The sequence below is a fragment of the Salvelinus alpinus genome, chromosome 3 (genome assembly GCF_045679555.1).
Source record: "Salvelinus alpinus chromosome 3, SLU_Salpinus.1, whole genome shotgun sequence".
Taxonomy (NCBI): Eukaryota; Metazoa; Chordata; class Actinopteri; order Salmoniformes; family Salmonidae; genus Salvelinus; species Salvelinus alpinus.
The window spans coordinates 3,765,937-3,793,252 of record NC_092088.1 but is presented as its reverse complement, the minus strand read 5'-3'; the positions used below and the strand labels follow the sequence as shown (position 1 = coordinate 3,793,252).

At 47.0% G+C, this 27,316-nt stretch overlaps 2 protein-coding genes across 5 annotated transcripts in view; both read right to left on the bottom strand.

Annotated features, from left to right (window-relative positions):
• Positions 1 to 14,131, bottom strand: part of LOC139569928 (striatin-like) — a 52,400-nt gene extending 38,269 nt beyond the window's left edge. Inside the window, exon 1 of the mRNA XM_071391317.1 lies at positions 13,744 to 14,131. Coding sequence (XP_071247418.1) covers positions 13,744 to 13,953 — 210 coding nt within the window. The 5' untranslated portion in view covers positions 13,954 to 14,131. The remainder of the gene's footprint in view (positions 1 to 13,743) is intronic.
• Positions 14,132 to 16,020: 1,889 nt separating this feature from the next.
• heatr5b (HEAT repeat containing 5B) overlaps positions 16,021 to 27,316 on the bottom strand; it is an 88,160-nt gene continuing 76,864 nt past the window's right edge. For all 4 annotated transcript variants that reach the window (XM_071391301.1, XM_071391302.1, XM_071391303.1 and 1 more), the window contains exons 32-39: positions 25,268 to 25,412; positions 24,632 to 24,782; positions 24,260 to 24,384; positions 23,132 to 23,233; positions 22,938 to 23,060; positions 21,885 to 22,036; positions 21,340 to 21,553; positions 16,021 to 19,265 (exon numbers count right to left, since the gene is read on the bottom strand). In XM_071391301.1, the coding sequence (XP_071247402.1) occupies positions 18,958 to 19,265; positions 21,340 to 21,553; positions 21,885 to 22,036; positions 22,938 to 23,060; positions 23,132 to 23,233; positions 24,260 to 24,384; positions 24,632 to 24,782; positions 25,268 to 25,412 (1,320 nt within the window). In that variant the 3' untranslated portion in view covers positions 16,021 to 18,957. The remainder of the gene's footprint in view (positions 19,266 to 21,339; positions 21,554 to 21,884; positions 22,037 to 22,937; positions 23,061 to 23,131; positions 23,234 to 24,259; positions 24,385 to 24,631; positions 24,783 to 25,267; positions 25,413 to 27,316) is intronic.

Below are 27,316 nucleotides of genomic sequence, written 5' to 3'. Positions count from 1 at the left end.
ACGGGGTTAGCTGTTACCTAGCCTGTCTCTGTGAATAGTGAACACAGGGTAAGCTGTGACCTAGCCTGTCTCTGTGAATAGTGAACACAGGGTTAGCTGTTACCTAGCCCGTCTCTGTGAATAGTGAACACAGGGTTAGCTGTTATCTAGCATGTCTCTGAGAATAGTGAACACAGGGTTAGCTGTTATCTAGCCTGTCTCTGTGAATAGTGAACACAGGGTTAGCTGTTATCTAGCCTGTCTCTGTGAATAGTGAACACAGGGTTAGCTGTTATCTAGCCTGTCTCTGTGAATAGTGAACACAGGGTTAGCTGTTATCTAGCATGTCTCTGTGAATAGTGAACACAGGGTTAGCTGTTATCTAGCCTGTCTCTGTGAATAGTGAACACAGGGTTAGCTGTGACCTAGCCTGTCTCTGTGAATAGTGAACACAGGGTTAGCTGTTATCTAGCCTGTCTCTGTGAATAGTGAACACAGGGTTAGCTGTTATCTAGCCTGTCTGTCAGTTACACCACAACCCATAGAATACCACAGATGCCTCACCTGATAACGAGCCACGTACATTCCACACATTCCATTCCTATCAGTAAACAGATAAGAGCAGAAGCAAAACAGGAGCCGTAGTCCTTTAACCAGGACAGTACAGACTGGCTAGAACAGCAACATCAGAGATAACAGGAAACACCAAGCCCTGACAAGACGTTGTTGGCTTTCTGTCAGATTAGGAAGAACCACTGATTCCTCGAGTATATTTATTTTAGACTTTGTGTCGTAGCCAACACAGCAGAAAGACATGCAGAATGAGGACGACCTGTGATTAGGACAGAGCTCTCCCCGGCACTGATTGATGAGGTACAGTTACACTGACTAGTGTGGACCAGAGCCAGGGAGGCACTGATCCAGTCAGGCTGGTTCAACATCAACCCTGTAGTGGATCTGACCCAGTAGAACTTCCCCTCTAGGTTTCTCTTCCGCTCTTCCTAAGGGCCCCGACCATGTGCTGCAACTCTGCGTCCCTCTGACCTCGTCAGCCATATGTCTGTTCAATCCCCAGTCTGAAGGAAGGGGAAGGGGGGGGTCTTTCTGCCAGGAGAACTCATATCGGTCAGCGGTCCTCATTTGACAGGAGGAGAAGGTCAACGGTATCTTAAAGCATCTGCATGCTTCCTATCCCGAACAGTTAGTGTCATCGTAATATTACGCACTTGGTGACGTTTTGGTCTTTGGCTGCGGGTGAACACTGAACACCCCCCCCCCCCCCCCCCCCCCAGACCAGAGGAAAGGCCAAGTTTGGTAGCTCAAGTCCACGCCCCTTCCTTGGTGATTGGTCAACGGCACGGATTCTTCAATTAAATGTTTCCCCTTCAACAAGAGACAACTCGCTTTCACACACATTTTTTGGGCACTTGATAAATACTGAATCAAACAACTTAAAATGTAAAATTGTGCGACTAAGATCTCCTCGGCAAAAACATCTAAATTAAATGGCATTTCTTGAGTTCTTAGACTAATTCTGACTATTTGGAGGAAGTGTATACTGGCTACGGCATCTAAAGAGGGACAAAATGTACTTTTGGACTTGTTTTTCAAGCGGAAGGTCTTTTAAAAAGTGGTAAATTACGATGTTACACTGCGACAGTCTACTATCAAGTGGTGCTGAGCGGTTAACAAAAATGGGGCTGGCTAGAACAGCAACATCAGAGATAACAGGAAACACAACATGTCTATTCTCGCATATTAAAACAACCGATGACAGACGTCGGTTCAATTACTTGAATAACATTTTGTTTTGTTTTTTGTGAGCCCAACACTTTCTCTAGAGAGAAATCAAAATCGTTCACAGGAACTATGTGGAATGCTGGGCTGAAGGGAGTTGTAGTTTATTATGCAAATATTCAACCTAGTTCAGAGCAGAAACGGTAATTAACTACAATGACCATAATCCATTGCGCCTGTTCTTTCCGGCTTGGACAGAGATGGATACACTTTCACGAGAGAGACAGGATTGTGTCGACGTACAGATCTGTGAAAGGGTACGAAAACATTTCTGTAGCAATTAGAGGTCAACAATAACACAGATTCTCTGGTCTGATGAAACCAAGAGAACCTGACAGAGCTCCAGAGTTCCTCTGTGGAGATGGTTGTCCTTCTGGAAGTTTCTCCCATCTCTGCAGCACTCCACCAATCAGACCTTTATGGTAGAGTGGCCAGAGAGAAGCCACTCCTCAGTAAAAGGCACATGACACCCTTCTTGGAGTTTGCCAAAAGGTACCTAAAAGGACTCTCAGACCACGAGAAACAAGATTCTCTGGTCTGATGAAACCAAGGCTGAACTCTTTGGTCTTAATTCCAATCATCACGTCTGGAGGAAACCTGGCACCATCCCTATGGAGAAACATGGTGGTGGCGGCATCATGCTGTGAGGATGTTTTTCAGCGGCAGGGACTGGGAGACTAGTTAGGATCGAGGCAAAGATGAACGGAGCAAAAATATTTAGTTTAGAAATATATACATATTGAAACCGAAATCGGTCATTATTTTTAAAATGATCTAACCGAAACTGAAAAGACGTCAAAAAGCACTGATGGCTCGGGACAACTATCATGCTGAAGACATGTCTACTAATGACTGGGTCTGTCCTGTCCTGAAGACATGTCTACTAATGACTGGGTCTGTCCTGTCCTGAAGACATGTCTACTAATGACTGGGTCTGTCCTGTCCTGAAGACATGTCTACCAATGACTGGGTCTGTCCTGTCCTGAAGACATGTCTACCAATGACTGGGTCTGTCCTGAAGACATGTCTACTAAATGACTGGGTCTGTCCTGAAGACATGTCTACTAAATGACTGGGTCTGTCCTGAAGACATGTCTACTAAATGACTGGGTCTGTCCTGAAGACATGTCTACTAAATGACTGGGTCTGTCCTGAATACATGTCTACCAATGACTGGGTCTGTCCTGAAGACATGTCAACCAATGACTGGGTCTGTCCTGTCCTGAAGAGGACTAAAGGCTGAGATGGGGCGTTGGTAGGAGACAGTACAAACATATGAATGACAGGAAGGAAGTGAGTCATTACAGTCGTAAAGTGCAAATCAACTCAGGGCAAGTGTAACCCCTCTACGGGTGGCACCTCCTCCACCTACAGAGACACGAACAGAAAACAAGGCCTTAAGCACCACAAACCCTAGTCTTCTCCAACAGGAGCACCAGAGACTTTAAAAAGGCTTCCCCAGAGCCAGACAGGGGTGGAATTCGCTATAGTCCACTGTGGATTACTTAGTCTCCCTGCTGGCAATGACATGTTAGTCATTTAGCAGACGCTCTTATCCAGAGACACTAGTGCAAAGATAGCTAGGTGGGACAACCACATATTATAATATTTCAGTTATCATATATGAAATGTTCACTTTAGGATTATAAAATGTTCCTGTCACCTTTCCAACAGGTTGTTAGGAACACAGGCATTTCAATACACCCGCAATAACATCTGCTAACCGTGTTTATGTGACCATTAACATCTGCTAACCATGTGTACGTGACCAATAACATTTGATTTGATAACTTGTAGACAGAGATAGCGAACTGGGCTCCCCCCGATGGACCAGCATCAAACAGGGTTCCCCCCGATGGACCCAGCATCAAACAGGGCTCCACCCGATGGACCAGCATCAATCAGGGCTCCACCCGATGGACCAGCATCAAACAGGGCTCCCCCCGATGGACCAGCATCAAACAGGGTTCCCCCCGATGGACCCAGCATCAAACAGGGCTCCACCCGATGGACCCAGCATCAATCAGGGCTCCACCCCGATGGACCCAGCATCAAACAGGGCTCCCCCCGATGGACCCAGCATCAAACAGGGCTCCACCCGATGTACCCAGCATCAAACAGGGCTCCCCCCCGATGGACCCAGCATCAAACAGGGTTCCACCCGATGGACCCAGCATCAAACAGGGCTCCCCCCGATGGACCCAGCATCAAACAGGGTTCCCCCCGATGGACCCAGCATCAAACAGGGCTCCACCCGATGGACCCAGCATCAATCAGGGCTCCACCCGATGGACCAGCATCAAACAGGGCTCCCCCCGATGGACCAGCATCAAACAGGGCTCCACCCGATGTACCCAGCATCAAACAGGGCTCCCCCCCGATGGACCCAGCATCAAACAGGGTTCCACCCGATGGACCCAGCATCAAACAGGGCTCCCCCCGATGGACCCAGCATCAAACAGGGTTCCCCCCGATGGACCAGCATCAAACAGGGCTCCATCCGATGGACCCAGCATCAAACAGGGTTCCCCCCGATGGACCCAGCATCAAACAGGGCTCCGCCCGATGGACCCAGCATCAAACAGGGCTCCGCCCGATGGACCCAGCATCAAACAGGGCTCCGCCCGATGGACCCAGCATCAAACAGGGTTCCCCCCGATGGACCAGCATCAAACAGGGTTCCCCCCGATGGACCCAGCATCAAACAGGGCTCCCCCCGATGGACCCAGCATCAAACAGGGTTCCACCCGATGGACCCAGCATCAAACAGGGTTCCACCCGATGGACCCAGCATCAAACAGGGCTCCACCCGATGGACCCAGCATCAAACAGGGCTCCACCCGATGGACCCAGCATCAAACAGGGCTCCCCCCGATGGACCCAGCATCAAACAGGGCTCCACCCGATGGACCCAGCATCAAACAGGGTTCCCCCCGATGGACCCAGCATCAAACAGGGCTCCCCCCGATGGACCCAGCATCAAACAGGGCTCCATCCGATGGACCCAGCATCAAACAGGGCTCCATCCGATGGACCCAGCATCAAACAGGGCTCCATCCGATGGACCAGCATCAAACAGGGCTCCCCCCGATGGACCCAGCATCAAACAGGGCTCCATCCGATGGACCAGCATCAAACAGGGCTCCATCCGATGGACCAGCATCAAACAGGGCTTCACCCGATGGACCAGCATCAAACAGGGCTCCATCCGATGGACCAGCATCAAACAGGGCTCCATCCGATGGACCCAGCATCAAACAGGGCTCCATCCGATGGACCAGCATCAAACAGGGCTCCCCCCGATGGACCAGCATCAAACAGGGCTTCACCCGATGGACCAGCATCAAACAGGGCTCCATCCGATGGACCAGCATCAAACAGGGCTCCCCCCGATGGACCAGCATCAAACAGGGCTCCATCCGATGGACCCAGCATCAAACAGGGCTCCCCCCGATGGACCAGCATCAAACAGGGCTCCCCCCGATGGACCAGCATCAAACAGGGCTCCCCCCGATGGACCAGCATCAAACAGGGCTTCACCCGATGGACCAGCATCAAACAGGGCTCCCCCCGATGGACCAGCATCAAACAGGGCTCCATCCGATGGACCAGCATCAAATAGAGCAACAACCCGGAATTGAACCGTTGAGAATTGAGTCAGCTAGTAAATACTGAGTGAGCCAGCCAACCTCACAAACACACTAACCATATTACCAACTTCCGGCTCTTGCAGCATGAGAGGAAACCCTTTGTGTAACAAAGCATTGCATTTCCAATACACAGGCATACTTTGATGAGAGAGTGTGAGAGAGAGGCAGGGGAGGGCAAAGATCTGAAAAGGACAGAGTGAGAGACAAATCACAATGTACACACAATGTTTGGCCTATTAACTAAGTAAAATTTGGAGTAACACTTTCTAAATTTCTACACTGCAAATGGAGTAACACAGAGTAGTAGTAGTAGTAGTAGCAGTATACTAGCCTAGGCAACATGTTGTGGTTGGTTGCACAGCAGCGTAGTACGGAAAAAAATGACCACAGAAACAAGAATTCTGGTTCCGCTTTAGAAAAAAAAGAAAGAGTCCTCTTCTGGACCAGAACTGCCGGATAACATGGCGCTCGTCAACAACAACAGGAAGCACGAGCTTAACATAAAGACCAGTGGACTCATTTATCAACGTTGTGTAGAAACTATTCTAAAATACTACGAAACAGAATGTTTGGAACAAATAGAAAAAGTCTGATTTATCAAACAATCCTACGAGCGTTATACACACACACACACACACAGGTAGGAGATAACCATCGGTAAATACTAATTGTTCGCAGAGTCAGTGCTCGTGTAAGACCTTGGCTAGTTGCATTTATAAACATCCCTAAATAACCATATATGGTCAAAATCATCCCTTTAAAGCCTGTGGGAAATATACAATGAAATAAAACTGCCATGAAAAAGAGACTGAAGCAGGATGTGCTAGTATCGGAGATTGACAACAACCAAAAGGTTTTATTTGGTTCAGTTGTGGTTTGACCAGTAAACACATAGCTACAAAGAGTGGACCATTAGGACAATTCAAGCTGCTTTAACAATGGAAAATATACTAGAATTGAGTCGGTAACACTCACCAACAAAGCCATCCATCCATCCATCCATCCTCGCCAACACAGCCATCCATCCATCCATCCTCACCAACAAAGCCATCCATCCATCCTCACCAACAAAGCCATCCATCCATCCATCCTCGCCAACAAAGCCATCCATCCATCCATCCTCGCCAACAAAGCCATCCATCCATCCTCACCAACAAAGCCATCCATCCATCCTCACCAACAAAGCCATCCATCCATCCTCGCCAACACAGCCATCCATCCATCCTCGCCAACAAAGCCATCCATCCATCCTCACCAACAAAGCCATCCATCCATCCTCACCAACAAAGCCATCCATCCATCCTCGCCAACACAGCCATCCATCTATCCTCACCAACACAGCCATCCATCCATCCTCACCAACACAGCCATCCATCCATCCTCACCAACAAAGCCATCCATCCTCAGCAACAAAGCCATCCATCCTCACCAACAAAGCCATCCATCCATCCTCACCAACAAAGCCATCCATCCATCCATCCATCCTCACCAACAAAGCCATCCATCCATCCATCCTCACCAACAAAGCCATCCATCCATCCATCCTCAACAACAAAGCCATCCATCCTCACCAACAAAGCCATCCATCCTCACCAACAAAGCCATCCATCCTCACCAACAAAGCCATCCATCCTCACCAACACAGCCATCCATCCTCACCAACAAAGCCATCCATCCATCCATCCTCACCAACATAGCCATCCATCCATCCATCCTCACCAACAAAGCCATCCATCCATCCATCCTCACCAACAAAGCCATCCATCCTCACCAACAAAGCCATCCATCCATCCATCCTCACCAACAAAGCCATCCATCCTCACCAACAAAGCCATCCATCCATCCTCACCAACAAAGCCATCCATCCATCCTCACCAACAAAGCCATCCATCCATCCTCACCAACAAAGCCATCCATCCTCACCAACAAAGCCATCCATCCATCCATCCTCACCAACACAGCCATCCATCCATCCATCCTCACCAACACAGCCATCCATCCATCCTCACCAACACAGCCATCCATCCATCCTCACCAACACAGCCATCCATCCATCCTCACCAACACAGCCATCCATCCATCCTCACCAACACAGCCATCCATCCATCCTCACCAACACAGCCATCCATCCATCCTCACCAACAAAGCCATCCATCCATCCTCACCAACACAGCCATCCATCCATCCTCACCAACACAGCCATCCATCCATCCTCACCAACAAAGCCATCCATCCATCCTCACCAACAAAGCCATCCATCCATCCTCACCAACACAGCCATCCATCCATCCTCACCAACACAGCCATCCATCCATCCTCACCAACAAAGCCATCCATCCATCCTCACCAACAAAGCCATCCATCCATCCTCACCAACAAAGCCATCCATCCATCCTCACCAACACAGCCATCCATCCATCCTCACCAACACAGCCATCCATCCTCACCAACAAAGCCATCCATCCATCCTCACCAACAAAGCCATCCATCCATCCTCACCAACAAAGCCATCCATCCTCACCAACAAAGCCATCCATCCTCACCAACAAAGCCATCCATCCATACATCCTCACCAACAAAGCCATCCATCCTCACCAACACAGCCATCCATCCATCCTCACCAACACAGCCATCCATCCATCCTCACCAACACAGCCATCCATCCATCCTCACCAACACAGCCATCCATCCATCCTCACCAACACAGCCATCCATCCATCCTCACCAACAAAGCCATCCATCCATCCTCACCAACAAAGCCATCCATCCATCCTCACCAACACAGCCATCCATCCATCCTCACCAACACAGCCATCCATCCATCCTCACCAACAAAGCCATCCATCCATCCTCACCAACAAAGCCATCCATCCATCCTCACCAACAAAGCCATCCATCCATCCTCACCAACAAAGCCATCCATCCATCCTCACCAACAAAGCCATCCATCCATCCTCACCAACAAAGCCATCCATCCATCCTCACCAACAAAGCCATCCATCCATCCTCACCAACACAGCCATCCATCCATCCTCACCAACACAGCCATCCATCCATCCTCACCAACAAAGCCATCCATCCATCCTCACCAACAAAGCCATCCATCCATCCATCCATCCTCACCAACACAGCCATCCATCCATCCTCACCAACAAAGCCATCCATCCATCCTCACCAACAAAGCCATCCATCCATCCATCCATCCTCACCAACACAGCCATCCATCCATCCTCACCAACAAAGCCATCCATCCATCCTCACCAACAAAGCCATCCATCCATCCTCACCAACAAAGCCATCCATCCATCCTCACCAACAAAGCCATCCATCCATCCATCCTCACCAACAAAGCCATCCATCCTCACCAACAAAGCCATCCATCCTCACCAACAAAGGCATCCATCCATCCATCCATCCATCCTCACCAGCGCCCTCCTGTAGGCGTACATTTACACACACAAACATTTCTATTGATGAATCTGTCTTTGCGTGGAAATTATCCCGCGCATGGTTGATACACGAGGCCCCAGGTCTACACTGCATTGCTCAGCTGTACTATAGATAAAGATGAGTAATAATGACTGTAGACAATAAATTATTAAAATACTGAGCTATATTGTATGCTCCCCTAAAAATGCAATATGTCTTGCAGACACTCTTTATCCAGAGTGACTTACAGGAGCAATTCGGGTTAGTGCCTTGCTGAAGGGGACAGGTTTTTCACCTAGTCGACCTGGGGAATCAAACCAGCGACCTTTCGTTTACAGGGCTCTCTACGCTGACATTTTGTTATAATTATAATTATTTATTTTTTTAATTACAAGGAGCACAAAGAAAAGATGCACAATGAAAAATATTCAACATATTAATAATAAGAAATGCCAAAATTTCCAACATACAGGGTTAATTAAGGCACAGCAGAACATGTTATTTTTTAGAAGGAACCTACACCGGGCCCGTAGGACGGAGCCTACACCGGGCCCGAAGGACGTAGCCTACACCGGGCCCGAAGGACGGAGCCTACACCGGGCCCGAAGGACGGAGCCTACACCGGGCCCGAAGGACGGAGCCTACACCGGGCCCGAAGGACGGAGCCTACACCGGGCCCGAAGGACGGAGCCTACACCGGGCCCGAAGGACGGAGCCTACACCGGGCCCGAAGGACGTAGCCTACACCGGGCCCGAAGGACGTAGCCTACACCGGGCCTGTAGGACGTAGCCTACACCTGTATGAATCCTAGCTACTTTTAAAGATCCTGAACAAGCTCTTCCTTAACTTCTGTTCCACTGAATGTTATCTAGGGGGATGTTCTTTCTAGGGGCACTGGTGCTCCCAAATAAAAATTCCAGGTAGCACAGCAAAAATATTTAGGAGCATGTGTGACCAAAATGGTAGCACTGTAGAGCCCAGGGTTGCTGGCCCGACACTCTTAACCACCAGGCGACCTGCCGCCCCGCAGAGAAAGAGATTTTTGTTTAACAAGTAATAATTTGTAGTCTCAAAAGGTAGGGGTCAACTCCACAACAAACAAAATAGAGGTGTCTACATGTTGCATAGCACAATGGACTTAACAGGCTAATTACCTAGCACGGAGATGGGCCAAACAGGCTAATTACCTAGCACGGAGATGGGCCAAACAGGCTAATTACCTAGCACGGAGATGGGCCAAACAGGCTAATTACCTAGCACGGAGATGGGCCAAACAGGCTAATTACCTAGCACGGAGATGGGCCAAACAGGCTAATTACCTAGCACGGAGATGGGCCAAACAGGCTAATTACCTAGCACGGAGATGGGCCAAACAGGCTAATTACCTAGCACGGAGATGGGCCAAACAGGCTAATTACCTAGCACGGAGATGGGCCAAACAGGCTAATTACGTGTACACTCAGCCACACGGCAAACCAAAGGCAGCAGAGTGTGTCAACACTCAAACGTGTTTGCAGCATACTGTAGGTTGTGCACTCTGCAAAACCATGTGTCCACTCCGACAATAAGAAGAGGAAGAGTGGAATACTATTGAGGAAGAGAAGAGGAAGAGTGGAATACTATTGAGGAAGAGAAGAGGAAGAGTGGAATACTATTGAGGAAGAGAAGAGGAAGAGTGGAATACTATTGAGGAAGAGAAGAGGAAGAGTGGAATACTATTGAGGAAGAGAAGAGGAAGAGTGGAATACTATTGAGGAAGAGAAGAGGAAGAGTGGAATACTATTGAGGAAGAGAAGAGGAAGAGTGGAATACTATTGAGGAAGAGAAGAGGAAGAGTGGAATACTATTGAGGAAGAGAAGAGAAAGAGTGGAATACTATTGAGGAAGAGAAGAGGAAGAGTGGAATACTATTGAGGAAGAGAAGAGGAAGAGAAGAGGAAGAGTGGAATAATATTGAGGAAGAGAAAGAGAGGAATACTATTGAGGAAGAGAAGAGGAAGAGAGGAATACTATTGAGGAAGAGAAGAGGAAGAGTGGAATAATATTGAATGCCTTAAAATACATGACTGGAACCAAAATAACAAACATAGTAGATTACAAATTCTAGGAATTAACAGTAAATGTACTACTGGTGATACTTGACCAACCGTTCGATCTTACGAAGCAAAATTTGAGATGGTGTTTTTTTTTACATTGGATAAGAGCTAGAAAATGGTATATTATACACTACAGTTGAGGAACAATGGGAAAGTAATTCTGCTTTGAAAGTTGATAAACTTGTAACACGACTTTTGAGAAAATGGTCTTTGAATGTTTTGGTACACCTACTGGAGAGCTCTTCTTTGTCTACACCCATTCAGCATCATTCACACCCTCTTAAGCTTTAGCCCCACCCATCTCTTGCATTCTGTCCTAACAGCAGCAATCTAGCACCCACGCTCACTGGCTAACGTTGGCTAGTTTGCTAGTTACTTCGACACAAATTAGAGAACACCCCACCCTGACCATTTCACTCACCCTAGCAGAGCTGGTTAGGCTGTTTACATGTTATCCACACGGTAAAAAGACATTTAGCCTAGTCACACGGTAAAAAGACATTTAGCCTAGCCATTTTTTTGTTGTTGCTTACATCAAGCGTTTAGTTGGAATAAAGTAATCACCTATGTCTACAGCTCCCATGCTTTTCTGTTCATGGCAAAAATGAAAACTCTTTGATCCTTAAAAACCTGCTGGAAATAAAATATTGTACGCTATAACTTGGAAAATAAATGTGAGTGTGGATGACATCATAAAGACATTTGATTCCAACATTAGGGCTGTTTTCCTAAAGAAGTTAAATCCCCTTTGTGTTTGGTTTCCTTGCCCCGATCTTAACAAGTATGGCGATAGTGGAAGGTACGATACCACTACGTAATGACAACCCTCACATAAACCAAAGATTTTCTATGGAGTAGTAACCTAATCACTCAATTGGTTTACCCCAGTGAGATTTACATGAGGGCCCATCTGGAAGAGAGACAGAGTGATGCAGTAGAGAGTCAGGGGAGATATCATTCAAGATGCAGTCATGAAAGACATGAAGGCCTACACTGCCCCTTAAAGCCTGTCCCCAAAACACAGACTCACTACTACACAGATGGAGACTGCCTAACTCCTTCTGCAAAACACCTAGGTTTAATGCAGACTGTAGCTGGGGATTTCATTTGTCAGATAATTGACTGAATCAGAGTGGAAGATAGACAGGAACTGATATATTGTGTACACAGGGACATTAGTTAAAAGGACAAATGCTTGGTCCGAGCGGGAACACATATCGCATGCGGAACGGTTTTGGAAACTTAAGGAACGTATCTTTCATATCAGCAAGAAATTATTTTCCAAAAACATAAGTTTAAATTACTACACATCTTTATAGTGTTAAGAGTTCCGGTAGGGCCATGACTCCATGTTAGAGCTCCTGTTAACGGAAGACAAAAAGCGACCGCCTGTGCTAATTATCTATCTTACGTCCCCCGAACACCTGTGTGTAACAGAAGGCCGACAGAAATGTGTTGTTACTGAAAAATACTGTCAGCTGCAACTGTAAAACATCCGGTTAAACAGTGTACAGTAACTGTATATTTAGCATTTGTGATTTAAAAAACAAAAGTGATATGAAAGTAAATGGATATCTTCCTATAACCGTATTGTAATTGACAATCGATTCACGTTTAACGTTATATGGAGTATTTGGCTAACCAGAGCCAGTCTAACGTTAACTCTCGAAATTATATAACGTCCTTGGACCTAAAAAAGGGCAATTTGCAGTTCCTACATAAATGAATGATATATACCCACGGATTCCTCATCAGTTTAATTCAACTGTCGTACCCCATCAGCATGTATAAGCTTGTTCGTAAACAATGTAAACAAACACTGTATAGCCTCAAAATGTGGTCTAAACTATAATTGTGTTACCATCGATGGCTAAGAGTATATTATTGGGCTATAGTAGCCCTTTGCTAGTCGCCATATCACCGGCCCCTTGTGCACAAGACGGCCAGCTGAGCCTTTCTTAAACAACACCATCTGAGCTTTCTTTGAATTACACCATCTGAGCTCAAAATGTCAGGAAGGAGGAAAACCCTTGCAGGAAACGTTTGGGTACCGTACACATTCGTCTATCCTCCGACAATGCACACTATACTGTGGAGTTGTTTTTTATTTTTTTATACAAGCATTTCGCAACACCCGCAATAACATCTGCTAAATATGTGTATGTGACCAATACAATTTGATTGTGTTCGGGAGATGGCATCACCAATTTGTAATGTAACGTTAGTCCTATACTTTCATATGATGTAATTGCACACAATACGATTGTTTAAATAGCATTTTCCTAAAAAGTAGCAGAGAGCAGATTGACTAGTCAACCAGTTAGTTACATTATTGCTAGCTATAACATTAGCTAGCTAACTGGTTAGCCACCCTTTTGAGGAATTTCAGCTAGTTTATTCATTAGCTAATTAGCTTGCTACACAAACAAACGTCCCACTTTTGGCGCTAGACTCAACATAGATTAGTTAACATTTTAGTGAACTAGTTTATTTGAACAAAACGACTAGTTGGCTAGCGTGTAAACTAAACATCGTCCAGAACAAGCTAAATACATGGAGCTAGGCTAGTTCGCGTCTTGCTTGACAATAAAGAGTGGCGAACCTGGCGGTTAGCTAACTAGTTAGCTAGCATATGCTAACCAACCAGGGTGCGCTGCAGTGCTAACTAGTTGCAAGAAAACGAATGCTAAGCACATGCAATCACATTGGTGCAAAACCACAACTAGTGTATTACAAATCCACCAGCAGTACAAACCATCCTCAAAGTGAATTAAATATAAAGTAAATTCACCTGCAATTCGGCGCGCTCCACCTCCCATTGAGCCCTCTCCACCTCGAAGTGAGCCCATTCGTGTTGCAGGAAGTGTAGGATCCCCGGGATACTGTAAGGAGCCCTCGCCGCCTCCCCTACATCCCCCTCCGGCAGCAGTACCTTCCCCACACCGGCTAAGATCGAGTTATTGTTGTTGAAGAAAACTCCGGGCCCTGCCTGTTCGTCCATGGCCGGGCTCGGTTCAGGTCACGAACGGATATCTCCTCTTTTGTGTCCTTGCTCCTTCGTGAGGTCTAGATATAGCTTAGCTACGGTAAGTGATCTGAAGTGAAGAGCAGAAACAAACTACGGGTATATCGACAGACCTCTCTCGCTTCTCCGCTCTGGAGGATACTGGGCGCGCACTTTCTGACAGCTAGCTGTCATTGACCGACGTCAGAGAACATGATCACTCCCACACCATGTAAGGATATGGAGGTGGTCCGAAAAATCACACAAGGGGACCCCGTATCAATTAATGTCAAATTAAATGTTATTTGTCACATAAATATGTTTTGCAGATGTCATTGCAGGTGTAGCGAAATGGTTGTGTTTCTAGTTTCAACAGTGTAGTAATATCTAACCATTCACAACAATACACACAACCTAAAAGTGAAATAATGGAATTAAGGAATATATAAATATTAGGATGAGCAATTTCGGAGTACAGTAAAATACAGTAAAATAGATGACAGTATATATATATATATTATATATATATGAGATGAGTAAAGCAAAAATATGTAAACATTATTAAAGTGGCTAGTGATTTCAAGTCTATGTATATGGGGCAGCAGCCTCTAAGGTGCAGGGTTACGTAACCGGGTGGAAGCCGCCTAGTGATGGCTATTTAACAGCCTGATGGCCTTGAGATTAGAAGTCTCTCGGTCCCAGCTTTGATGCAGCTGTACTGACCGCGCCTTCTGGGTGATAGCGGGGTGAACAGGCCGTGGCTCGGGTGGTTGTAAAACATATCAAATAAATCATTTCAAACCTACACAACAGGTTGGGAGCAGCATAGGGTCATCCACAGAGCAGCGTCCCTCGCCTGGGGAAATTACAACCGCCCTGTAGTCGAAGCCAGTCGAGGGAGTTCGATTAGACTGAACCGGGTAATCCGTATTATGGCCCGTCTATGCACCAGGAGAAAGCGGTGAGGGAAGAGCGACTTGCTCAAATCGAACATCACCGGGTGGGTTATAATGTCAACAAAAAAAGCCTGATGTATAGTTCAGATACATAAAGAAGGCAAGTAAAAGTATCTGTTTTCATAAAGAGCAAGGACTTTTGCATGTGGAAACATTTTACTCCGAACTCATTATTCCACACGCTTGACGTACATCACTTTTGTTTTCAGCCGTCGGCTCTTGACGGGGCACATGGCTCACGCCCGGTTTCAAAACAAATCAAATCAAACGCTATCCCGTTCCCCCAGGGCATTAATCTCCTCATTGATAACCTTTCAAAAACATCTCTTCTTCATCACACATAGCTATATGATACACTTTTATCAGTTGCCTACATGGCACAGCAATATAATTGTCAGTAATATTAAAATGTAATACACAAGGAATAATCTCAAAGAAGCTTTATTGACATGATACTTTCTCCAATAACTGTAGGCATTGTCCAATAGCTGGGTATATGGTCACCTTAAGCGTCTCTGGGCCAGGAGCTTTGAGCTCTCATAGCTGGATAAATGGTCACCTTACCTGTCTCTGGGCCAGGGGCTTTGAGCTCTCAAAGCTGGATATATGGTCACCTTAACTGTCTCTGGGCCAGGGGCTTTGAGCTCTCATAGCTGGATAAATGGTCACCTTACCCGTCTCTGGGCCAGGAGCTTTGAGCTCTCAAAACTGGGTAAATGGTCACCATAACCGTCTCTGGGCCAGGAGCTTTGAGCTCTCATAGCTGGGTAAATGGTCACCTTACCCGTCTCTGGGCCAGGAGCTTTGAGCTCTCAAAGCTGGGTAAATGATCACCATAACCGTCTCTGGGCCAGGAGCTTTGAGCTCTCAAAGCTGGGTAAATGGTCACCATAACAGTCTCTGGGCCAGGAGCTTTGAGCTCTCAAAACTGGATAAATGGTCACCTTACCCGTCTCTGGGCCAGGAGCTTTGAGCTCTCATTGTAGTTTGATATTCTACACATGATTCAACTTCTGTGTGCAGTTGAACGAGAAAAACACATTCTTAAAAGTCAGTAACATTTGGAGCAAAAACAGAAGTGAAAAAAGTGACAAAACGACCTGTAGAATAGGTGAAAAACCAACTTTATTAACTGTGAGTCACGGTTTGACTTTATTAACTGTGGGTCGTAAGTGACTGTTGGTCGTGAGTGACTAACTGTGGGTCATCAGTGACTTTATTGACTATGGGTAGTGACTCATGGGTTGATATGCCATGTTAGTGTAACAGTGTGTTGGCGACATTATTACCCCACTCGTGATGTTCACAAACTGATTGATTGCATTTTTCAGGTCCTTTTTTTAAATGTATCTTTATATTTACCTTTAAATAATAACCAACTATTTACAGGCAATCAAAAACATTTATAAAATCATTACTTCATCTTCCAAACAATCTTTCCCATTGATTTTTTTCCTTCAGAAGTCATGAAATCATGCATCCCCATGTTAGCATGGATCACCACATATCAGGTAAGGTTCCTCAGTAGAAGTCTGTCTCTCTCAAACATGTTGTAAAGGACTGGCCTGTGAGAGGTCTATTTAATGTGTTGTGAAGGACTGGCCCGTGAGAGGTCTATTTAATGTGTTGTGAAGGACTGGCCCGTGAGAGGTCTATTTAATGTGTTGTGAAGGACTGGCCCGTGAGAGGTCTATTTAATGTGTTGTGAAGGACTGGCCCGTGAGAGGTCTATTTAATATGTTGTAAAGGACTGGCCTGTGAGAGGTCTATTTAATGTGTTGTAAAGGACTGCCCTGTGAGAGGTCTATTTAATGTGTTGTAAAGGACTTGCCTGTGAGAGGTCTGTTTAATACACATAATCATTAAGCAAAATACTTTATGAACAGCAGATGCCAAACACTTAAATGCATTATTAAAAAGGATGGCTTTTGGGTGAAGTTTAAAGCCTCAAGACAAGAACAACAAAAACAAGCAATTTACTTAAAAGGTCGACCCTTTCTGCAAAGGGTTCCACAAGCAACAAACAAACTCCATTACAAACATACGCATGATTGAATCCTGTCTTACAGTGGATACAGCCATGTTGATGCATCAGTCTTGCCAAACGTTGTAACCAAGACTCACGGAGTACAAGAGTACGCCAGGAATGATGATGTCAGACCAATAAGGAAGCAAATAAAGAACAAACTATACTCAGTTAATTTCTTTACAAGTAGGGCTCTTTACATATTCAATGGCAAGGGTCCCAAATGGCACCCTATTCCCTAAATAGTGCACTACTCTGGTCAAAAGGGGGAATGCACTACTCTGGTCAAAAGGAGAGTGCACTACTCTGGTCAAAAAGGGGGAGTGCACTACTCTGGTCAAAAGGGGGAGTGCACTACTCTGGTCAAAAGGGGGAGTGCACTACTCTGGTCAAAAGGGGGAGTGCACTACTCTGGTCAAAAGGGGAGTGCACTACTCTGGTCAAAAGAGGAGTGCACTACTCTGGTCAAAAGGGGAGTGCACTACTCTGGTCAAAAGGGGGAGTGCACTACTCTGGTCAAAAGGGGAGTGCACTACTCTGGTCAAAAGGGGAGTGCACTACATAGGGAATAGCATGCCATTTATGATGTAAAAAATGGATCCAGCTCTAAAATAGTAACAACACATTCAAATGACATCTAAAGCAGTACTCTCTCTCTACGGTGGTCGTGGAAGTGGACATTAAAATACCCTTTAATGATATTATTTACATACTTTATTATCATTTTATACCTTTTATTTAACGAGGCAAGTCAGTTAAGAACAAATTCTTATTTTCAATGAAGGCCTACCGGGGAACAGTGGGTTAACTGCCTTGTTCATGGGCAGAACGACAGATTTTTACCTTGTCAGATCGGGGATTCGATCTTGCAACCTTTCTGTTTCTAGTCCAACGCTCTAACCACTAGGCTACATGCTAACTAACGCTCTAACCACTAGGCTACATGCTAACTAACGCTCTAACCACTAGGCTACATGCTAACTAACGCTCTAACCACTAGGCTATCTGCCGCCCAACGCTCTAACCACTAGGCTACATGCTAACTAACGCTCTAACCACTAGGCTACATGCTAACTAACGCTCTAACCACTAGGCTACATGCTAACTAACGCTCTAACCACTAGGCTATCTGCCGCCCAACGCTCTAACCACTAGGCTACATGCTAACTAACGCTCTAACCACTAGGCTATCTGACGCCCAACGCTCTAACCACTAGGCTACCTGCCGCCCAACGCTCTAACCACTAGGATACCTGCCGCCCAACGCTCTAACCACTAGGCTACCTGCTGCCCAACGCTCTAACCACTAGGCTACCTGCCTCCCAACGCTCTAACCACTAGGCTACCTGCCGCCCAACGCTCTAACCACTAGGCTACCTGCCACCCCACGCTCTAACCACTAGGCTACCTGCCGCCCAACGCTCTAACCACTAGGCTACCTGCCGCCCAACGCTCTAACCACTAGGCTACCTGCCTCCCAACGCTCTAACCACTAGGTTACCTGCCGCCCAACGCTCTAACCACTAGGCTACCTGCCGCCCAACGCTCTAACCACTAGGCTACCTGCCGCCCAACGCTCTAACCACTAGGCTACCTGCCGCCCAACGCTCTAACCACTAGGCTACCTGCCGCCCAACGCTCTAACCACTAGGCTACCTGCCGCCCAACGCTCTAACCACTAGGCTACCTGCCGCCCAACGCTCTAACCACTAGGCTACCTGCCGCCCAACGCTCTAACCACTAGGCTACCTGCCGCCCAACGCTCTAACCACTAGGCTACCTGCCGCCCAACGCTCTAACCACTAGGCTACCTGCCACCCAACGCTCTAACCACCAGGCTACCTGCCGCCCAACGCTCTAACCACTAGGCTACCCTGCCGCTACCTGCCGACTTCAAGAAAACAAAGTAGAAAAATGTCATCCACCGAGAACCAAGTTAAATAAAGAACATCTTAGAGACATATCAGACGACAACACCATTACACCAGGATGATAAAGTAGTCTGCATTTCAGGAATATTTAGAAGAAACTAGTTTTGAGTTTGATGGTGGGCGCGGCCTGCACAGTTGGCTGGGCCAATAGGGCTGCTGCTTTGGCTTTGCTGCTCGCCTGATTGGCTCTGACGGCCGACTCAAGGCGGGTCTTGAGCTCAGGTGCGGCTCCAATCACTGTCTTGAAGGCAGCTGGGTAGAGGGGCCCGATCCGCATCAGGTTCTGGAGAGCAAACTCATGTAGGCCCTTGGAGGCAGGAGGAGCAGAGGAGAAGGACTTGTCATCCAGGAGATAGGAGACCAGGGTGGGGACGAGCAGAGCCAGCAACTGTACCCCTGTTGAAGAGAGGGAACAGGATGGAGACGTGGTGAGAGAGGGAAACAGGGAAACAGGGTGGGAAACAGGAAGAGGGAGAGAAACAGGGAGAGGGAGGGAAACAGGGAGAGGGAGAGGGAGAGGTAGAGAAACAGGGAAACAGGGAGAGGGAGGGAAACAGGGAGAGGGAGGGAAACAGGGAGAGGGAGGGAAACAGGGAGAGGGAGGGAAACAGGGAGAGGGAGGGAAACAGGGAGAGGGAGGGAAACAGGGAGAGGGAGGGGAAACAGGGAGAGGGAGGGGAAACAGGGAGAGGGAGGGGAAACAGGGAGAGGGAGGGGAAACAGGGAGAGGGAGGGGAAACAGGGAGAGGGAGGGGAAACAGGGAGAGGGAGGGAAACAGGGAGAGGGAGAGAAACAGGGAGAGGGAGGGGAAACAGGGAGAGGGAGGGGAAACAGGGAGAGGGAGGGGAAACAGGGAGAGGGAGGGAAACAGGGAGAGGGAGGGAAACAGGGAGAGGGAGGGGAAACAGGGAGAGGGAGGGAAACAGGGAGAGGGAGAGAAACAGGGAGAGGGAGGGGAAACAGGGAGAGGGAGGGGAAACAGGGAGAGGGAGGGGAAACAGGAGGAGAGGTAGAGGGAGAGATAGAGAGATGGAAGGGGAGAAATTGAGGGAGACAAACATGGATGAACTAGATGAACATAGCATCTTGTTAGTTAACATTTGTCCTATGAAAAAAAACTGATCAGTATCTCAGAGCGAGAGGACATCAAATATATAATACCCAGAGACATAAAGCTTAGTCGGACCTACAGTATAGGAGAATGAACTAATCCGTATTGGAAGCCTTAGTCTGACTAACATCCAGACTAACGTTCCCCTCTACTACACACACGGAGTCTAAAACCACAGACCATAAGTCCAGACTAACGTTCTCCTCTACTACACACACTGAGTCTAAAACCACAGACCATAAGTCCAGACTAACGTTCTCCTCTACTACACACACCGAGTCTAAAACCACAGACCATAAGTCCAGACTAATGTTCCACTCTACTACACACACCGAGTCTAAAACCACAGACCATAAGTCCAGACTAATGTTCCACTCTACTACACACACGGAGTCTAAAACCACAGACCATAAGTCCAGACTAATGTTCCACTCTACTACACACACCGAGTCTAAAACCACAGACCATAAGTCCAGACTAACGTTCTCCTCTACTACACACACCGAGTCTAAAACCACAGACCATAAGTCCAGACTAACGTTCTCCTCTACTACACACACCGAGTCTAAAACCACAGACCATAAGTCCAGACTAACGTTCTCCTCTACTACACACACCGAGTCTAAAACCACAGACCATAAGTCCAGACTAACGTTCCCAGCCCAGATATACAAGGCAACGCATGAAAAGAGGCATTTAGTTACAGGAAGGCTTTTACAGATCAATGGATGTCTTTATAGGGAGATGTGTACCTCTGACGAGTTACCCAACTCGAATAGGACACAGACACCAGGAAAACAACTCCATTATTATGTTCTGACCAGTTTCTCTACTGAACCATACGCTGATTTTTTTTACAAACTCTTAATGTCCCTGAATGATCTTTACTGAGGAATAAAAACAATAGAATCTGGATTCATGCATTTTTCCAAACAGCTGTCGTTGAAAACATGCAACGATGCAGAGAAACCCATCTGAATGATCTGTCAGGTGGATATTTTCAGTAGTAAAAGACTGAAGGGAGTGAATTAGGGGGAAAAAATAGATTTAAATTTGGTTTATCGGAGGTCAACATTTGAGGCTTGTGCCTCACATTCAGGCCATAGTGGTACTGTTCTGTTCCTCTGTCATGGGCCCACTAGGTTCTCCAGAACCATGATACCCTCCTGTACGGGCCTGCAGCTCCGTGACCCGTTTTAACCCTGTGTGTGCAGTATTTCTACCAACAGTACATACTGTTCTGTTCCTCTGCCATGCCCACTAGGTTCTCCAGAACCCTGATGCCCTCCTGTACGGGCCTGCAGCTCCGTGACCCGTTTTAACCCTGTGTGTGCAGTATTTCTACCAACAGTACATACTGTTCTGTTCCTCTGCCATGCCCACTAGGTTCTCCAGAACCCGGATGCCCTCCTGTACGGCCTGCAGCTCCGTGACCGTGCCCGGGCGACTCTTCTCCACCTCTTTCAGCTTCTCCACCATGAGCGGCGCCAGGGCGTGGATGTAGGGGGTGGATAACGCTCGGCTGGGGTGCTGGAACACGGACAGGAGGAGTTGGTAACACCGCGCCTGGACCTGAGAGGGAGAAACTGATTACTGACATGCACACATTCAGGGACAAATGGAAACTTGGGGGTGTATGTGTCTTAGAGAGGGGATGAAGCAAAAACAGACATTAAAGGGGTCAGGGGTCAGAGGAGTTCAACGCTTTAATGAAGCAGTGTGTGTGTGTGTGTGTGTGTGTGTGTGTGTGTGTGTGTGTCGTACCCAGGGGTCAGAGGAGATGAGGCGGTGTGTGTGTGTGTGTCGTACCCAGGGGTCAGAGGAGATGAGGCGGTGTGTGTGTGTGTGTCGTACCCAGGGGTCAGAGGAGATGAGGCGGTGTGTGTGTGTGTGTGTGTCGTACCCAGGGGTCAGAGGAGATGAGTGCGTTCCTATAGCGTTCCATACAGCCCTGCTGCAGCACAGTGACTCCTATGACCTCTGAACTGGCAGACAGCAGGAAGAGGGTCATGGCTGTCAGCATACTGACCTCATCCACGTTGGGACGAGACTCATCTGAGGAACACGCATTACAGGTCAATTACAACATTATCGGCAGGCCACGGCTAGGCCTGGACAGACACCAACACAGCATCCTGACACAATGGGTAGATGGGAAACACCCGGCTACCAGGAATCCTTCTAGAACAGTATGTTACCTGGTGGAGAATATTCTAGAACAGTGTGTTACCTGGTGGAGAATATTCTAGAACAGTATGTTACCCGGATACCAGGAATCCTACTAGAACAGTGTGTTACCTGTTGGAGAATATTCTAGAACAGTGTGTATTGTTACCTGGTGGAGAATATTCTAGAACAGTGTGTATGTTACCTGGCGGAGAATATTCTAGAACAGTGTGTATTGTTACCTGGTGGAGAATATTCTAGAACAGTGTGTATGTTACCTGGCGGAGAATATTCTAGAACAGTGTGTATTGTTACCTGGTGGAGAATATTCTAGAACAGTGTGTATTGTTACCTGGCGGAGAATATTCTAGAACAGTGTGTATTGTTACCTGGCGGAGAATATTCTAGAACAGTGTGTATGTTACCTGGTGGAGAATATTCTAGAACAGTGTGTATATTACCTGGTGGAGAATATTCTAGAACAGTGTGTATGTTACCTGGTGGAGAATATTCTAGAACAGTGTGTATGTTACCTGGCGGAGAATATTCTAGAACAGTGTGTATGTTACCTGGTGGAGAATATTCTAGAACAGTGTGTATGTTACCTGGCGGAGAATATTCTAGAACAGTGTGTATTGTTACCTGGCGGAGAATATTCTAGAACAGTGTGTATTGTTACCTGGCGGAGAATATTCTAGAACAGTGTGTATTGTTACCTGGCGGAGAATATTCTAGAACACAGTGTGTATGTTACCTGGTTGAGAATATTCTAGAACAGTGTGTATCTTACCTGGTTGAGAATATTCTAGAATAGAAGCCAGACTACTCCTAATCAGTCCTGTCCACTGAGTGGGAGTCTTGTCAGCCCGGGCCAGAGGAGAGGTGATGATGGTCTTTATACCCTGTAGAGCAGCTGAGACAGGCAGGGGGATGGAGTTATCAGGTGTCTTTATAAATGGTGTGTGTGTGTGTGTGTGTGTGTACCTGAGACTGGCAGGGGTATGGAGTTATCAGGTGTCTTCACAGCCGTCTCCTTCAGGACCCCGGTTATCAGGAAGAGTACAGTTGGGAGGATGGTCATGCTGCCTGTGGGTGGGGGGAGGGAAGGAGGGAGGACGACGACATACATGAGGAATGACAGAGAGAGACACTTGTATCCTTCAGTAATGAGGAATGAGAGAGAGAGAGAGAGACTTGTATCCTTCAGTAATGAGGAATGAGAGAGAGAGGGACTTGTATCCTTCAGTAATGAGGAATGAGAGAGAGAGGGACTTTAATCTGTCAGTAGCCCTGAAATCCCTGTCCCTAATCTCTGTGGCCCTGAAATCCCTGTCCCTAATCTGTCAGTGGCCCTGAAATCCCTGTCCCTAATCTCTGTGGCCCTGAAATCCCTGTCCCTAATCTGTCAGTAGCCCTGAAATCCCTGTCCCTAATCTGTCAGTAGCCCTGAAATCCCTGTCCCTAATCTCTGTGGCCCTGAAATCCCTGTCCCTAATCTGTCAGTGGCCCTGAAATCCCTGTCCCTAATCTCAGTGGCCCTGAAATCCCTGTCCCTAATCTCTGTGGCCCTGAAATCCCTGTCCCTAATCTGTCAGTGGCCCTGAAATCCCTGTCCCTAATCTCAGTGGCCCTGAAATCCCTGTCCCTAATCTCAGTGGCCCTGAAATCCCTGTCCCTAATCTGTCAGTGGCCCTGAAATCCCTGTCCCTAATCTGTCAGTGGCCCTGAAATCCCTGTCCCTAATCTCTGTGGCCCTGAAATCCCTGTCCCTAATCTCTCAGTAACCCTGAAATCCCTGTCCCTAATCTCTGTGGCCCTGAACGCCTAACTGAATCATCTCTGTTTCTCTATCGTTTCACACCCAGTGTGACTCAGTTGATTTCCAGGATAATCTGATCCTCAGAAGGCTTCAGTCTCAGACATAACAACCACAGACCCAGGGTGAGATGGATCCAACGGGTGAGAGGCTATTGAGCCCGACTGAATCTAAGGCAGAGAGATGAACCCTAGAACTCTGTTATTAGCAGTATAACACACCATAACATGACAAGGCAATGCATTATAGGAGACATTCTGAGTCTGTGTGGTCAGGTGTTTTTGTCTGCGTGTTACCTGCGGGGGAGCATAGCGACGGCAGCTCGGCCAGTATAGACACAGTGTGAGCCACCAGCCGGGTGCTCTCCTCAGTCAGACGAGGCTGGGGCCGGAGGGGCAGGTGGCTGGGGGACTCGTTCACCCTGGGAATAATAATAATACATGACTTTGGGCTTTTCAATGACCCAAAGATGCTGTACAATTAGGGTTGCAAAATTCTGTTAAAAATTCCCAGAAATCCTGGTTGGAGGGAATAAGCAGCAAATCAAGAATCTTCCAAGCAGGATAACCAGGGTATTACAACAGAACGACCCGTTACAACAGAACGACACGTTACAACAGAACGAAGAAGCAACAACATAAATGAATAACAATACATTGATATATTACCTGGTGTTGAGTTGGGGCAAGTGACGAACCAGGATGAACACCAGAAGCTCCATGGCAGCGAAGACGAGGGACTTCCCCGGGAGCAGCTCCCCAGTCTCACCTCCCTCTCCCTGGAGAGACACACCGTCCTTCTCCCCTCCATCCTGCTTACCTGGAGGAAGTAGAGCAACATGGGGTGAGAACATTCTGAGCCTGTACTTGACTTTCAAATCAGTAGTAATGAGCCCATTTAGGTTTGAGGTAAAAAAATGGATTTTAAATGAATGTACATTTCAGTGGTATATCCTAACGATAGACTGATAGTCTAGATATGCTGGTCTGTATCACCACATGGTTAATGGTTAATTGCTCACATTGTATATAGACTTGTTTTTCTACTGTGTTATTGACTGTATGTTTGTTTAACTCCATGTGTAACTCTGTGTTGTTGTTTGTGTCGAACTGCTTTGCTTTATTCTTGGCCAGGTCGCAATTGTAAATGAGAACTTGTTCTCAACTAGCCTACCTGGTTAAATAAAGGTGAAATACATATTTTTTTATTTTTAAATGATGACCATAGGACTTGGCAAGACAGCACAAAGGTATCTGGGACCAGCCTACCCAACAAGGTAACATAACTGGGTCAGCACTACTAACCCTGTGTTTCCCTCTGCTGTGTCAGGTGGTCCTGTGCAGCCCGGATAGTCTCCTGGACCACAGCCGTAACTTGGAGCTGGACGGCTGGAGGATCTCTGGTCAGGAGGAGTCTGTGGAGCACGTTGAGCAGCTCTACACCCAGCAACTACAATATGAGACCTGGTTAGAGACTGTCAGCTCTACACCCAACAACTACAATATGAGACCTGGTTAGAGACTGTCAGCTCTACACCCAACAACTACAATATGAGACCTGGTTAGAGACTGTCAGCTCTACACCCAACAACTACAATATGAGACCTGGTTAGAGACTGTCAGCTCTACACCCAACAACTACAATATGAGACCTGGTTAGAGACTGTCAGCTCTACACCCAGCAACTACAATATGAGACCTGGTTAGAGACTGTCAGCTCTACACCCAACAACTACAATATGAGACCTGGTTAGAGACTGTCAGCTCTACACCCAACAACTACAATATGAGACCTGGTTAGAGACTGTCAGCTCTACACCCAACAACTACAATATGAGACCTGGTTAGAGACTGTCAGCTCTACACCCAACAGCTACAATATGAGACCTGGTTAGAGACTGTCAGCTCTACACCCAACAACTACAATATGAGACCTGGTTAGAGACTGTCAGCTCTACACCCAGCAACTACAATATGAGACCTGGTTAGAGACTGTCAGCTCTACACCCAACAACTACAATATGAGACCTGGTTAGAGACTGTCAGCTCTACACCCAACAACTACAATATGAGACCTGGTTAGAGACTGTCAGCTCTACACCCAACAACTACAATATGAGACCTGGTTAGAGACTGTCAGCTCTACACCCAGCAACTACAATATGAGACCTGGTTAGAGACTGTCAGCTCTACACCCAACAACTACAATATGAGACCTGGTTAGAGACTGTCAGCTCTACACCCAACAACTACAATATGAGACCTAGTTAGAGACTGTCAGCTCTACACCCAGCAACTACAATATGAGACCTGGTTAGAGACTGTCAGCTCTACACCCAACAACTACAATATGAGACCTGGTTAGAGACTGTCAGCTCTACACCCAACAACTACAATATGAGACCTGGTTAGAGACTGTCAGCTCTACACCCAACAACTACAATATGAGACCTGGTTAGAGACTGTCAGCTCTACACCCAACAACTACAATATGAGACCTGGTTAGAGACTGTCAGCTCTACACCCAACAACTACAATATGAGACCTGGTTAGAGACTGTCAGCTCTACACCCAGCAACTACAATATGAGACCTGGTTAGAGACTGTCAGCTCTACACCCAACAACTACAATATGAGACCTGGTTAGAGACTGTCAGCTCTACACCCAGCAACTACAATATGAGACCTGGTTAGAGACTGTCAGCTCTACACCCAACAACTACAATATGAGACCTGGTTAGAGACTGTCAGCTCTACACCCAACAACTACAATATGAGACCTGGTTAGAGACTGTCAGCTCTACACCCAGCAACTACAATATGAGACCTGGTTAGAGACTGTCAGCTCTACACCCAACAACTACAATATGAGACCTGGTTAGAGACTGTCAGCTCTACACCCAACAACTACAATATGAGACCTGGTTAGAGACTCGTCAGCTCTACACCCAACAACTACAATATGAGACCTGGTTAGAGACTGTCAGCTCTACACCCAACAACTACAATATGAGACCTGGTTAGAGACTGTCAGCTCTACACCCAGCAACTACAATATGAGACCTGGTTAGAGACTGTCAGCTCTACACCCAACAACTACAATATGAGACCTGGTTAGAGACTGTCAGCTCTACACCCAGCAACTACAATATGAGACCTGGTTAGAGACTGTCAGCTCTACACCCAACAACTACAATATGAGACCTGGTTAGAGACTGTCAGCTCTACACCCAGCAACTACAATATGAGACCTGGTTAGAGACTGTCAGCTCTACACCCAACAACTACAATATGAGACCTGGTTAGAGACTGTCAGCTCTACACCCAGCAACTACAATATGAGACCTGGTTAGA